The 15,574-nt window shown below is 34.7% G+C and overlaps 1 protein-coding gene and 1 pseudogene across 2 annotated transcripts; both read left to right on the forward strand.

Annotated features, from left to right (window-relative positions):
* Positions 1–702: 702 nt before the first annotated feature.
* LOC141675145 (alpha-mannosidase) lies at positions 703–11,558 on the forward strand. Of its 2 annotated transcripts, XM_074481866.1 has the most exons (29): positions 710–982; positions 1,090–1,173; positions 1,525–1,613; positions 1,701–1,875; positions 2,264–2,383; positions 2,468–2,551; positions 2,646–2,717; positions 2,838–2,951; positions 3,174–3,274; positions 3,369–3,462; positions 3,825–3,992; positions 4,138–4,230; positions 4,582–4,647; positions 4,725–4,781; positions 5,436–5,655; positions 6,011–6,144; positions 6,701–6,766; positions 6,856–6,915; positions 7,099–7,170; positions 7,494–7,541; positions 7,670–7,789; positions 8,783–8,848; positions 9,255–9,367; positions 9,484–9,568; positions 9,818–9,928; positions 9,991–10,086; positions 10,184–10,231; positions 10,809–10,877; positions 11,178–11,558. In XM_074481866.1, the coding sequence occupies exons 1-29, from the start codon at positions 788–790 to the stop codon at positions 11,364–11,366; spliced, it is 3,009 nt and encodes a 1,002-aa protein (XP_074337967.1). In that variant the 5' UTR covers positions 710–787; the 3' UTR covers positions 11,367–11,558. The 2 variants fall into 2 exon arrangements, 1 of the variants encoding a protein (XP_074337967.1); XR_012555914.1 differs by lacking the exon at positions 11,178–11,558 and having other exon boundaries at positions 703–982; positions 9,998–10,086.
* A 251-nt stretch (positions 11,559–11,809) lies between these two features.
* On the forward strand, positions 11,810–15,046 carry LOC141675146 (senescence/dehydration-associated protein At3g51250-like; annotated as a pseudogene).
* Positions 15,047–15,574: the final 528 nt, after the last annotated feature.

Genomic DNA, 15,574 nt, shown 5'->3' on the forward strand with positions numbered 1-15,574 from the left:
ACCGAAGAGAGCTATGCCCTAAAGGACTCAAAATCTGAAAAAAGAGTTGTTTGCGTTTCAGGTAAATCGTGTCTTTGATCGAGTCAATCTAGCTTATAATATTTATTTGAAGTCTTTGCTGTGAGCTCCAAACCAAGTCTTCACTCGAAAAGAATAACGAATTAGGTAATAAAATGAGTTCATGTTTGATAATTTTGGAGCGGACCAGTGCATGTGGATTTGAGACTTTTGAGTGGAGGACCTCAGACAAGGCTAGAGTCAATAAAGCGATGTTCTGGTACGATTTTATGTATATTTTAAGATGTTATCTTATCTAGTATGATCGCGGTTTCGCCACAAACTTGGCCTCTAAAATAATATAATACTAATGCTCTGATTATTGACATAACTGTAAAGATGCGGTCACTCATCTCGCGCTTTGTAATAGTGATTGGAGAGTTATTGTGCATTAATCGATAATAATGAAAAAATCAATGGAGCTTAAGCAAATGTTTAAAGATTTTAGGATGAAATAAACATAGAGTGAAATGTTGATTTATATTTGGGGGTACATTTTTAACAACAGAATCCAATCCGCAAATAATCTAGTAGTAAATTTTAGTTGCTCTACTTACATTGCCGTGTGACTTCATTGTGATGTCCGAAAGTGATTGGCATTTATTACCCTTTTCTTTCTTGTCCATATCTACCACAATTCAATGTCTACTTTAACTCCCTTTCTACTTTCTTGTATATATAATCTGTACAGACACACATTCTCTCATACCCAGATCACAATCCATAACACATGGATTTATCAGTCTTGTTTTCCATTTTTTGTATTCTATGTTCTTCTTCTGTTAATGGATTTACCAGTTATAATACCGGAAGTAAGATTGTGGATGGTAAGTTAAATGTTCATTTGGTTCCTCATTCACATGATGATGTAGGCTGGTTAAAGACTGTTGATCAGTACTTTGTTGGATCAAATAGCACCATTCAGGTCATTTCATTCTTCGACACCTTGTTAATTATCTTTTACTATGCATGAGTTGATGAATTATTAATCTTGTAGGCTTTTACTGATTCTGTTTAAGGAGTTTGGTGCAGGGTGCTTGTGTTGAGAATACTCTCGATTCCGTGATTATGTCATTGATGCGTAATCCGAATAGGAAGTTCATATTTGCTGAAATGGTAACTTATTTGATACTTTTCTTATTATTTTTAGTCATCTTAGTTTTTCTTTTACTTGGGCATGTTATGAAAACATGACAGCAAACTACAACAATTACAATAGGTACATGGATAAAATTTCTAGTGCACATCAATCATCAATGTAGCATTACTTTTTTCACACAAAATTGTCTCATTGCTACACTTCAAACTTTTGATCACAAACGATAAACAAACACATCTCACAAATTTCCTCCAGAAGTAAAGAATATAAATTTATGCTGTATGCCTATGTGTGTTCACGATGAAGTTTAATATGGTTTTATGTGAAGCACCGTGTCATTTCTTCAGCAATCTTCTTGTGAACTACAGGCATTTTTTCAACGTTGGTGGAGAATACAAAATCCAACAATACAAGCAGAAGTTCGGAAGCTTGTTGACGCTGGGCAGTTGGAATTTGTGTATGATTATGAAGCTCTTTTTGCAACCCTTTATTTTCCTGATAGTAAACTGACTTGCCTTATTGTTTAACTTTTGTTCTGCTATAGGAATGGTGGATGGTGTATGCATGATGAGGCTACTACCCATTATATAGATATGATTGATCAAACAACTTTAGGTCATTATGCTATTAAAAGCCAATTCAATATAACTCCTCGTGCAGGGTGGCAGATTGATCCTTTTGGGCACTCCGCAGTGCAGGCTTACCTGCTTGGAGCAGAGGTACTTTGTTTTCCAGTTTTTTTTGAGATGACACTGTGTGTTGGTCTCTGGGAGGTGGAGCTATTTGCACATGATACTATCACAAGAAAAACTTGTAAAAACTTACATTCAAATGCAAAATGTTAATATTTGAAAAGTCAACTATCCTACTGTGGTGATTGGTGCTACTTATGGAATCAAATAAGTTGTTAGTTCTAATTACGAATCATCACACTGGTGACTTTACATGTATATAACCAGTCTGTCACTATTTTGTAACTTGAAAAATGTTTTTTTCCCCAGAGTTATGACCATTTGCAAATTAACATCTTTTTACATGAAAGTTCAAACTTTAAATACTCTTGACGGAGGAAGTGAAAAACTACATTCTGGCTTATTTTTATATCAGGTTGGCTTTGAATCTGTACATTTTGCACGGGTTGATTATCAAGACCGAGCAAAGCGCAAGGGAGATAAATCTCTTGAGGTTGTTTGGCGTGGGTCGAAAACTTTTGGATCTTCATCTCAGGTTTGGGACTGGAGTCCTTTGTTACATTAACATTTTATTCTTTGCGCCTTCTTTTCTTCATTGAAATGTTTGGGTTCTCTGCAGATTTTTGCCAATGCATTTCCTGTTCATTACAGCCCACCAAGCGGTTTCCATTTTGAAGTGGATGACGACACTGTCCCTGTTCAGGTTCCAATGCTGATAAGAAATGAGATTTTCACTTAATTGTGCTGGCGAGGCTGTATCTTATAGCTTTTCACTGGATAACATCCTAAAATTGCAGGACGACCCTCTTCTTTTCGATTACAATGTTAAAGATCGAGTGAATGATTTTATTGTTGCTGCTGTAGCTCAGGTACATTTAACTTGTAACATAGGTGCTATTAAATTTCATCTGGCAATGGAACTTCTGTTGAATATACAGGTATATAGTTGCATGCCATTTGACGGACATTTAATAATGTACTATGGACAGGCAAACGTAACCCGGACAAATCATGTTATGTGGACTATGGGTGATGACTTCCAATATCAATATGCAGAGACCTGGTTCAAGCAGATGGACAAATTGATTCACTATGTTAACCTTGTGAGTTACATAAGTAGAAAAAATTATTTAGGTATCTTGTGTTGAATTGTTTATGTTGTCCATATCACTGATTTATAAAACCATTATTTTTATTAACACCTTTAGGTATTAGAAGACCCTTATTTGTATATCATGCATATTAACTGTACCTAATATAAAAGATAAAGTTTTTCCCTCTCTGAAGAGCTTTATTTTGTATTTAAGTGCGTCTGACTGTGTCAGGATGGTCGAGTGAATGCACTTTATTCTACCCCATCCCTCTACACAGATGCCAAAAACACAGTGAATTCTTCATGGCCTCTGAAACAAAATGATTATTTCCCGTGAGTTTTTGCTGCTTCTGGTTTCTAATTTTAGAGAAAATTTTGATAAGAAGTATTATTGCTGACAATACACTTTCTTTTGGTTGCATGGCAGATATGCAGATGGTGCAAATGCCTACTGGACTGGTTTTTTTACTAGTCGTCCAGCCTTAAAGGGATATATACGTATGCTGAGTGGATATTATATGGTAACACATAAGTACTGTTTTTACTTGTTATATTTATATAGAGTCTGACAAACGAAAACGGTCTTTTAATTCATGTTAGGGATTTAACTAGCCTTTGAGCACGCTTTAGGCATATTTATATTCCTATCATAGGTTGCCATAAATTTAACAGTAGACCTCTCAGTCAGATTTATTCATGACAAGAACTTAGAATTGCACATTAACATGTTGTCACATCACCAAGAACTTTCCAAGAAAAGCCGACCCTCGCCATTTCATACGGGGAGGACTAATATGTGCCCTATCTTTAGTTTCTTAATTTTTCTGTCTTATACTTGAGTTATCACACTGAAATTGAAAAAGTTATATTTTTTGTATAATAGGCAGCACGACAGCTCGAATTCCTGGCAGGAAGGAGAACTGCTGGCCCCAGCACTTTCAGCTTGGGAGACGCTTTAGGAATTGCACAACACCACGATGCTGTGACTGGTACTGCTAAACAGCATACAACCAATGACTATGCAAAACGCTTGGCTATTGGAGCTACCGAGGTAGAACTACTATTATAGCTACTGATTTTATGTATTGCCATGATACCACCTCTTCTGCACCCCCGTTTATGACTAATATGAAGTTTTTGGACTCTTCATTTCTCAGTATATTTATTTGTAAATTTTCCTGCAACAATTTTCTCAGGCTGAAGCTGTTGTTAGTTCAGCTTTGTCATGCTTATCTGATTCCAGATCAAGCAACATATGTTCGACAACACCTACTATGACACTTAGCCAGGTAACTTTTAATATTTTAAGATGGGATTATTTTAGAGACCTATAAATGATTGAATTGGTACTGTACTTAGTTCGTATAATTTCTTTTAGCATTGAATCAAATGTTAGATAGATACTGAGCTTGATTTATATGACTGCCTTACTATGTTAATAAAATTTCAAGATGAAATACAAGTAATCCGAGTCTTAAAAAGTGCATGATATACTCAGCGAAAACACTAAAAAATACAGATGCATGAGTGTATCTAGGGTTTGAACAAGTCTTATGTACCTCTTTTCCGTGCTGCATGTTCATTTGGCCATTATCTGTAAAATTTGTCTAATATTTAGTTTCTTTTGTCATGCATAACAGTGCCAGTTACTTAATATAAGTTACTGCCCTGTAACTGAAGAAGATATTCCTAAAGGAAAGAGCTTGGTAAACTTTCATCTCCCTGCAAAGTACCTATGTTATAAAGTTTTAAAAAATGTTTGCAATTAACTAGCTATTTCCAGGTGGTCGTAGCATATAATCCTCTTGGATGGAACCGCACTGAGATAATCAGGATTCCGGTTGGTTTATGCTATTTCTCTTCTTATTTTCATTTATTTTTTAGCCTCTGTATCACAGTATTGTTTCGTTAATTGTTGAAGAGACATATGTTCCCTCTCTCACACACACACAAGTATATTTTGAGTATAGATTAATGATAATACACAACGGTTACAGACAACTCTCTGTTTCTTTATTTATCAATCTTTTAGACTATCCATTACCCTAATAGTCAGTGGTTTCTTCATTTTTTTAGCTTTTCTTGTTATACCTTTTAATGTTGGTTTTAGATTTCTATATTCAAATTATTTCAGATTTTATGAAGAATGTAGGATTCATATTCATTTAGGATTGACTTTATGATATTAGGATAAATGTTGTATTGATAGCAACAAATTTTTATTATGAATAATTTGAGAAGTGGAGTTCATGAGCTTGATATTGACAAGTTTGTCTGAACAACTTTAGATCGTTTGTCTGTTTCATTTAACTTGTTTGCATCTTTCTTCTGGGACACCACACACAACTACACAAGATCCAACTTCTTTATGATTTTACAAGGCTCAAAATCCCAAAATTCGTCTTTAGTGCCATGTTCTTTTCTAGCTTCCTTTTGAATTAATTTCTCCCTACTCACACAGTTAAAAATAACTTATGTTAACAATACTATACAGGTCAGAGATGCTAATTTTATTGTCCAAGATTCCATGGGTAACAAGGTGGAGATACAATATGTAGAGTTGGATAATGTTACAAAGAACTTAAGGCAATTTTATACCGAGGCTTATATAGGTAGTCCTCCAGAAGACGACCCCAAATACTGGCTAATTTTTCAAGCATCTGTGCCGCCTCTGGGTTGGAATACCTACTTCCTTTCTGTGTCTACTGGAAAAGGTATATTTGTAAAAATCAGCAAGGCACAAGTTTATTATGTCTAATAGTTGTGAAGTTGTTATTTTCTGTGCTGGTAGCAACTTTAAGTTAGTTGTGTTTGATTGAATCGTGCAATATGTTTATCCTGGTTTGCAATTTCTTCTCTTGTTTTCAACAAATTACATATCTTTAGCAATAATACTATGAGAACTTGCAGGGTAGGGTAGCAAGTAATAAGATAGAAAAAAATCTTTTAAAGGATCAAGCTTTCAGATGAACGTTATTATAAAAAGGAAATGAATGATTTATGATGGGAAACTGTTAGTCTCATACTCCCATTAACATATCTTGAGACATTTTTTTCTGCACCATACAGGAGAAAGAAGTGTGTATATTGATGTAATAGACAGTAAACAGAATGATACTGTTGAAATTGGACCAGGAAGCTTGAAGATGTCATTTTCTTCACAATCAGGACAACTTAAAAGGATTGTGAATTTAGAAACAGGGGTGAGTATTTTCATTATTTAAAACCAGCTCTGTGAAAACAAAATATGATGTAGGATTCATCTTTTGAACAGTAGAACATGTTTTTATGCATCAAGAGGTCTCTTAATTAGGAAGATTTTCTGATCACTTTGGTCAACTTAAGGAAATAGGAAAGTTGGAAAAGTTTAAATGGTTGTTTCTTAGCACTGCATCAGAATTTAAATTTCTTCAGAGCTCTGATCAAAATTCTAAGCTTTGCATCCTGGTTCCAGTCTGGCCTAAATATAAAACTACTTTATCTAATTCTCTTGCTAGTTGATGAAAAATGATTAATCTTTCTAAATATATGAAATGAAGGAACACCATCTTAGTACTAAGGGCAGTGGTTGAAGCAAGTTAAGTCATAAAATAGTCTAAATTCTTTTTTGGAAAGTAGTTAAGTATGTAAGCTCCTCCTGCAAAAAGGCTTCTTCTTGTTTCCTGTTAAAAGTGCTTTGTTTATTTGAAGAAATATTTTACCAAATTTTACCAGTTGAACGCTACAGCATTTTTAAGTGTTTCTGCATGATTTGATCAGGTTGATATACCCATACAACAAAGTTATCTCTGGTATGGTTCAAGTCCAGGAGATATGGATCCTCAGGTACAATTTATGAATGCAAGAAGCAACTGTAACGATATCACTGAACAGAAATTAAGAAGTGACCGTGTCAATCATTTTACTACTTGCAGGCTTCCGGTGCATACATTTTCCGTCCTAATGGATCACCTCCAGTAATTGTTTCACGATCAGTACGTGTAACTTGGTTTAATTCGTCTTCATATATTTTTGAACTCGACGATGGGCACACTTACCACTGCATGTACATGACTTCATCTGCATCATTGTTTAATTTGTGGCTTGATACATTGTTTCGTGAAGGACTGTCAACTGTTACTCCGTGAAATCCCTTTTCTTACAATTTATGCTTACAGGTTCCCTTAAAAGTTACGCGCGGGCCACTTGTTGATGAAGTTTACCAACAATTTAACTCATGGATCTCACAGGTTTCTTACATTTAGTTTCATCAAACACATAAATTGGTGTTATTAGCCCACAACTAAAGTTTCAGTTGGCAACCTTTGTAATTTTATTTCAGATTTTTTTTTATTTGGAGTCATGCAATATTGTTATAGTGAACAATTCACGAGAGGAAATCGACATTCCTTCCCAAATTATATGTTGTGCTCTTGGGCACAGTAAATTGGTCGGTCTTTTCTTAGTTTTACTAGGACCCCCCTTGTTCAAATAAAACTAAAAAAAAAATACACGAGCCCCATATCTGCTTTATTTCATTGTTGTATATTTATGCATATATATTTTTTATTAGGTGACCAGAGTTTACAAAGACAGAGAGCATGCTGAATTTGAGTTCACTGTAAGTAAAACACAAGTACTCACTTCTCTGATTTAGCAAAAAAAAAGTATTCGCTTGTCTGTAGTGTATTATATTACTATTTTCTATTCACTTGAGATGAGCAGTATTAACTATATTCCAAATTGTAGATTGGTCCGATTCCAACAGATGATAGTCTTGGAAAAGAAGTCATTACAAAGATTACAGCGAACATGGTCACTAACAAAGTGTTCTATACTGATTCCAATGGGAGGGACTTTTTGAAACGGGTAATCTATGTTTTTTTGAGTGATTGAAGTACTGGAAAAGCATGAAGAACGATTCTTTTAATTATTTCCATACATTTATGGTGGTATCAAATTGGTAATATGTCAAACCTATTATCAAAGGAAGTACAGTATATTGAATTCTGCAATCTTCGATTGATAAGTTTGATTTGATGTTGCTTTATCCTTTCAATGAAAATTCTACTAATTGCAGAGAGATGAACTTGTTAAATTATTTGCAGAAAATTAGATTTTTAAGTATTACCTCATTTGGCTAGTGCAGCGAAGCTTATTATATTGATAATGACCAACGATGGGTACAGGTTACTGATAAACAACTTCCAAGTTCCAATTACTTTAAATTTCAAGGGAAGGACCTGATGCTCTTTAGCTTTACCCAACTAGTTAGAATCACTATTCATAGTTAAAAGTAATAAAAGTATAGGAAAACTTTGACAAATTATAGCCTAATTCCTCTACTTGACTTTTAGTGCCTTCATTTATGACCTTGCCTTTCAAGGGAAAAATACTACAAAAGAGTCTCATCCTTTTAAGGCCTTTTAAAATTAAGTTAAAATCCAAAATTTAAGTTTATTTTTCTCTCAGATGCACCCGTCATCTAAATTCCACTGCCCCAACTATTGCTCTGAAAAAATATGGAATAATCTTACTATAGAAGCATAGCCTCTTTTGAAAAAACCTTTTTAAAGAATATTGTAAACACCTGCTCTAAGTATTCAGAATAGTTGTAGTATGTTTACATAAGACACCAACGTCCATATGAAGTCCTCTAAGCATTGGTTTCTGTTTGCTGCCCATTACTGTACTTCTATTTTGCTCTATAACATTTTTTTGGTTGAGCAAAAATACACAATCATATTGGTATGTTTATGTATCTAAATACATATTATTTTATCTATTGATTTTTTTTTAACTGTGATAAGTTACTCGCCTACTCGATTGTTGAATTTCACATGGTTGTTGTGATTGTTTCAGGTTCGAGATTATAGAGAAGACTGGCCTCTCAAAGTTAACCAACCTGTTGCTGGGAACTATTATCCAGTAAATTTACTTTTCAGAATATTACATCCAAGCTTGAACTTAATATTGTAGAGAAATAAAACAGTTGAAATCCAAATTGGACAAGTGCTATGTTTATAGCTATTGACGTAGGCAGTTCACTAAATATAGGACCAAAGGAGAGATTATATTCTTTAGAAAATTCTGGCTACTTTAGCAAACTCTAAGTGAGTTCTTTTAGTTATTATTTCTTTCTGTCCAACAATTGCAGAAGATATGGAAGGAGGGGAGGAGTGCACTTCGTTAAGACATAGGAAATCGATTGTCAAGACTAGCTTTAAATTAAACTTATTCACAAGTTTTTAGCCAGCCTTGTAAACTTTGACTACTGTATCAGTTCTGTTATATTTGGAGAAGATGCGAATGATTAAGTCGTTTTTGTTTTCAGCTTAATCTTGGAATCTTTACTAATGATAGTAAATCTGAATTGTCAATCTTGGTTGATCGTGCTGCTGGAGGAGCCAGCATAAAAGATGGAGAATTAGAGTTGATGCTACATAGGTTCCAATAGAACTCTCTCGTTTTTGTAACTCCTTCGAATATTTTTTTCCCTCTATTTTTCCAACAGTGTGGACATTACTAAACTGGCTTCCAATTTTGTTTTGTGCACATATAAGACGTATGATCTTTGATGACGGCAGAGGAGTAGGTGAAGCCCTTGATGAGACTGTGTGCGTTAACGATACTTGTCAAGGACTTACGGTATAAATTATTATATTTCAATAGAAATAAAGTCCTCGACTTTCAATTTTTTAGACATACATGTTGAACTAATATGTTGGAACCAATATATTAACACCCGATATTAAGGTCAGTTAAGCCTTTCCAAAATAATACAAGCCAAATAGATAATTCAAAATACAAATATTTACGACGACTTTGGTCAGCATAGCCAAAATAGTCACATTTCCATTGAAGTTTTAGTGCTCTTATAGTTTTTTTCCTAATCAGGTGCGAGGAAAATATTATCTGAGCATCAACCAGCTGGGTGCTGGAGCACAGTGGCGTAGAACAACTGGCCAAGAAATATACTCGCCCATTCTTTTAGCATTCACGCACGAGGTATTAAGCTTAACACTTTGCTTGGATCATTACCTAAAGACTAACATTTATCATTCTCATAGAATGCAGAAGATTGGAAAGCTGTTCATATGACAAAGGCTACTGTCATGGATCCAAACTATAGTCTACCTTTTAATGTTGCATTAATTACTCTTCAGGTGATCCATATTATTTCTCTCTTATATTTACGTACATGCATATGTTTTCTGTCAGCATCTCTTCCTCTTCCTCTACCTCTAATGTCTAGCTATGCAGGAATTGGATGATGGAAATGTACTCCTTCGTTTGGCACATCCGTATGAGGTAAAGTTTATCAAGATAACCTAGAAGATTTGTAATAGTACAAAAGATGTCGTGCTCAATGTTACACAAAATACTTGCAATATCGGGGCTACTATAATATAACTGCACTAGTGAGGCTACTATGAAAGCAACTACTTCCAGTCGAAGTGTTGAAATAATAATTTATCCTTGATGTTTTTTTAAATTTTTGAATGTGTTTAAAATGCGAACACAATACTTGTAGCTATCCTGACAAAAAAAACTTGTAGCTAACTTTTTAACTCTGATATCTAGAAAGGAGTATCAAGTGATGGCAGATGAAAGCTAAACACTACCTGAATGATTCTTAATTAGCTGGGGCCAGAGTTTATGGCACATCTTGAAATCCCTACAACTTTATAATAATAGAAGAGAAAATGTTGCACACTGGCTGTCTGTGTGATTCTTGCTTGCTTATTATTTTTTCTGCGAACTTTGCTTGTGCATTTATTTGGAAATATTTTGAGATACATAGTTTTTAAGTGGAAGTAATAGATTTTATTGTTATGCTTTCTAATATAGACCCTTGGTAACTTCCTTCTTGCTTTATATCTGGTAGGCTGGCGAGGATGCTAAAAACTCGGCGTTAGCTAAAGTTGAATTGAAGAAGATGTTTTCTAAAAAGATGGTGAGTACTATAAAATTGGTATATATATCATGACCATATATTTTATATCGTTCTTTCTCTTTCTAATTTACAAATAATATATATTTTGTTGTTGTTTTCCGTACATCGTATATATTTGCTCTTAATCTTCACATTACTCGTCCTAAATTTGGGTCCGAAAATATAAAAAGGTTATAATAAGAAAGGGTGTCCAAATAAGAATTTTGTTTTTAGTCACAGAGCAAAGCAAAACTAAAATCCTGTTGGTTAACACGCAATAACATTGAGTAATCATTCATAACCTTGACTTTATATCTGCAGATTAAAACCATCAAGGAAATGAGCTTGTCAGCAAACCAAAACAAGTCGGATATGAAGAAAATGACATGGAAAGTTGAAGGGGACAGTACAAATGAGCCCAAACCTATGAAAGGTGCCCCTGTAGATCCCTCAACTCTCATTGTCGAGCTTGGTCCCATGGAGATTCGGACTTTCCTTTTGACATTTTAAAGGCCATTTAACATAATGTTGTGGTTGTTAGAGCCTGATACAATTTTCCGGCTAGAAAGTAGAATAAAGAGTAAACTGTAAACGAGAGTATGGTGGGTCGTCCTGACCAGTGATGCAAAATAAGTTTCTGCTTACAGGTAAAGAACAGATTCTTACGATATGAATAAAATCTAGATGTCTGATCTTTGACAATTGGTATGTCTTTGAACATTTTGATTTTCATGGTTTACATAAAAATCCCAGTGTTATTGCTGCTGCACTTTTAAAGATACAAATATACAAATATGCTAAAAAAGTTTACATAAAAAATTAAATTGGAGACAGAGTGTAGTCATTAAAAAGTTTTGGGTTTGTCATTTATTTCTGTGAAAATAAACAATTTCACTCTATTAATAAAAATAAAAAAATTATTTGTTTAAACAAATAGAATATATGGAAAAAAGCATAATAGAGTGCTTAACAAATCCTACCAGCTCACTGGAAATAACCGGTATTTGCGCGGGAACAATCACTTCTCAACCAACGGTTTGTTTTACCAGAAGCCCTAATTTTTCTTGCAAACTTGCAAGCTTCAACAATGCTTTCCAGAAGCCCGAATATCAATAATTCCGCAAAGGGTTTTGATATTGATGACAAATATACATCTAAATCCAGTTCTGATTCTGATACGTCGTTAGATGATGATCCTTCTGCCCCGCTAGAATCTATGGAAGACATCCTCATCACCGTCCCTGGTGCTATTCTCCACTTGATTGATACGAGATTTAGCATTGAGCTTGCTTGTGGCGATTTCTCTGTGATCCGGTTAATGCAGGATGAGCATCCAGTGGCAGTTCTTGCAAGAGTTGCTGATGAGATCCAGTGGCCAGTAACGAAACATCAGGCAGCTGTAAAGCTTGATGATTCACATTACTTTTTCTCAGTTCGTGCTCCAAAAGAGTTTGATGACGATGATGATTTGGGAGACATGTTGAATTATGGATTGTCATTTGCTTTGAAAGGGCAGGAGGATGTTACGGAGAATTTGGATAATGTTTTGGAGAGTTATTGTAGTTTTTCGAAGCAAAAAGTGAAGAAGAAAGGAGAGAGGAAGTATTGGATGTATCAGTGGCGAAGGAGTTGTCACCCTCTGATTTGGACGTGGAGAAGAACAAGGAAGTGATGGAGAAGAGGTGTCAAGCTTATTGGACTACTTTGGCTCCTAATGTTGAAGATTATAGTAGTGTTGCGGCCAAATTGGTTGCTGCTGGATCGGGGCAGTTGGTTAAAGGAATTTTATGGTGTGGTGATGTGACTGTGGAACGGTTGAAGCATGGAAATGAGGTTTTGAAAAAGAGGATGGTTCCTGGTGAGAGTTCAGAGATTAGTCCAGAGACATTAAAGAGGATCAAGAGGTGTTTAAGCTTTGTTGTTTTTATCTTTGTTCACATTCGTGTTTTTTAACTTAATCTCACACATCGACCCTGCATTAATTATTTCTTTCCAGTTCATTATGGAAAAGATTAAGAATGAATATATGGAGTTGATATTTCATCTATAATATCAATGCTCGATGATTCTTCTATGATATTGAGATGGTGGCTTTTTGCACTGTTGCCATGGTTTTACCTAATAGCATGATGTTGTTTAGGCTCTGCAGTGTCATTTTATTAAGTTTTATCTTTATGATGATGGAATTTTATTGCAAGGACTTCACATCATTGAGTAATCTTAGAGTCCATCTCTTTTAAAGTCGAGTAATGCTATGGTTGGTCAATCTTGCAGGGTAAAAAAAGTGACAAAAATGACCGAGAAAGTAGCAGTAGGAGTCTTGTCAGGGGTTTTGAAATTTTCTGGTTTCTTTGTAGGCTCAGCTGCAAATTCTAAAGTAGGAAAGAAGCTCTTCGGTTTCCTGCCTGGAGAAATGGTCCTTGCTTCTCTAGATGGATTTAGTATGTCAAAACTCCAGATTCTTTTTTTTCTCTGAAATACCACGCCCTAAGAATTTCAAGCACACACACGAACAGAACTGCAATGGATGTATAAGAGTAGTCTTTATTGTGCTTGTACGAATCTCAATATTAAACCTTTCTGTATCTGCATCCTCTTGCCATACAGAATATTGCTGTCTTGATTGTTCATCGATCAAGCCTACCATTTAGGAGACTAGGAGGTAACTTCATGTATATTTGGAGAATCTCATTCGTATAAAACAATCATTGGATAAAAAAAGGATTAAGAAAATTACTCATGGCTCGTAATTAATAGTGCTCTTAAGCAAAAGAAGACAGCTTTTGACGGATAAATCACAGTGCTCTAAGTTTTAAGAGTTACTGAAGGTACAGAATGCAATATAACACGGGATAAGATCCAGAGCTGGATATAAGCTGTAATTAAATGGGAAACTTGGACATTAACGACATCTTTGGTCTTCAGAGTCATGCTACCTTTGTGCTATAACTGGAAATATATGTCTCAGATTGGAGATTTTGTCATACTTTCTCCAATTTTTATTTGAAGTTACCTATTATTTTATGATGCAGCACTTGATCTTTTGAAGCTTTTTTTTGTTAATGTCTGGTCTCCTCGTAAATCTAAAATTTTAAATTTGTTCGTCTGTTTCCACAAGTGACATATTTAACTTTATTTGAGTAGCACTCATTCATACAATCAAATTAATCTAACAAGTCTTCATGTGAACAGACAAGGTCTGCGATGCTTTTGAAGTAGCTGGGAGGAATGTAATGTCTACCTCTAACACTGTTACCACCGAACTTGTCTCTCATAAGTAAGTTGAAACGGTTTTTTCTTGTATGTTTGCATTATGGCGTCTCTGAACTATAGAGACAGGTCAAAAGATCATAATGCACACCAGAAATGATAGCAAATGATATCTATCCTTTCATATGGTTGCTATCTTTATCAAACTGCTCAGAAGAGAATGAATTATGTTGTTACTTATTGACCATAAATGACAAGTATGGCATTGTGCAGGTACGGGGAAGATGCAGCGAAGGCTACAAATGAGAGCTTAGATGCAGCGGGGCATGCAATAGGTGCTGCATGGACTGTTTTCAAAATTCGAAAAGCAATGAACCCAAAAAGTGTTATAAGACCTTCTAACCTGGCTAAATATGGTGATGCAAATTCTAAGGATAAAAAGAAGTATAAAAAAGGATAAGAAGAAGGATAAAAAGGAGCAAAAGAGTCACAAATGACAGAAAATGCCTTGTAAAATTAGTTCTCGGTTCAGAATAGTAATTTGACAACCTAACCTCAAATGTTGTATTATATAGCAAAAGTTAGGCTCTTGTTAGTTGATGAAACTACAAATGTAGGATGATAAATTGGTTTTGTGCGTAGTTAATTTCTTTAGATTTTGTTATGATATTTACCAAATGTATGAATGGTGAAGCTAGGAGATTAGATACAGTTTAGGGGGGTAGCTGAATGAGTTATTTTTGTTCATTTTATAGATAGCAGGTAATGTAATTTCTTGTGCAATCAGTTGAAGTATAACTAGATTACTATGTATCATCTCATTAATGCAGGTCAAAGGCGGTTTATAGGCTGCACAAAATCTGGTTACCAAGGCTCATGTTTGCTCAACTTAATCCAGATTGCTATTACGTGAATTAATAGATTTGTAATCCAGACTGTTTCATGTATGTAGACTCGGTGTTACAGCATGCATGCTTGCATCTGAGGGTCATCAGAAAACCTTTAGGTAAGTTCACTTTTATTGATTGAGTTTCTACTTTGAAAGAAGCTAGGATTATTGTCCTTGAATGTTTTCGTAAGTGAATAAATTTAGACATATTTGTTTTCTTTATCATTATCAATTTTATTCTCGGTACAAGGTTTTCATTATACCTGGAACTTTGGTTCCAGCACTGGTTGTATGTAATATTAACCATTACAAAAGGGATTGAGAGTTCGTGCGTGCTTTATAAAGTTTGATTTGATGGATTTAAACTTTGGTTTTACTATGTATGCAACACTTGGCTGGTATCAGAAAGGAACGAAAATGATAGTCATGGTAAAGGTGGTCAGTGATGATAATATATAAATACATGGTTCACAATGCATAGAAAGTTTGGTAAACATCATTTGCTATAGTGTTAAAGAATGTTATTAGTGATAATCAAGAGATTTGTTTACCAGTACATTTCTTGCTTTCGGTGTCATATTGACTATTCATTTCATTTTTTTTTTGAATTAAATTAACT

Source organism: Apium graveolens, chromosome 7 (assembly GCF_009905375.1).
Source record: "Apium graveolens cultivar Ventura chromosome 7, ASM990537v1, whole genome shotgun sequence".
In the NCBI taxonomy this organism is placed as follows: Eukaryota; Viridiplantae; Streptophyta; class Magnoliopsida; order Apiales; family Apiaceae; genus Apium; species Apium graveolens.

Bases quoted from the DNA above. Each gene is read 5' to 3' on its own strand.
- LOC141675145 (XM_074481866.1), top strand. From the start codon at position 788: ATGGATTTATCAGTCTTGTTTTCCATTTTTTGTATTCTATGTTCTTCT. The intron at 9,368-9,483 runs GTTCCAATAGAA...TGCACATATAAG, and splicing joins TTAGAGTTGATGCTACATAG to ACGTATGATCTTTGATGACG. The intron at 10,878-11,177 runs GTGAGTACTATA...TTATATCTGCAG, and splicing joins AGATGTTTTCTAAAAAGATG to ATTAAAACCATCAAGGAAAT.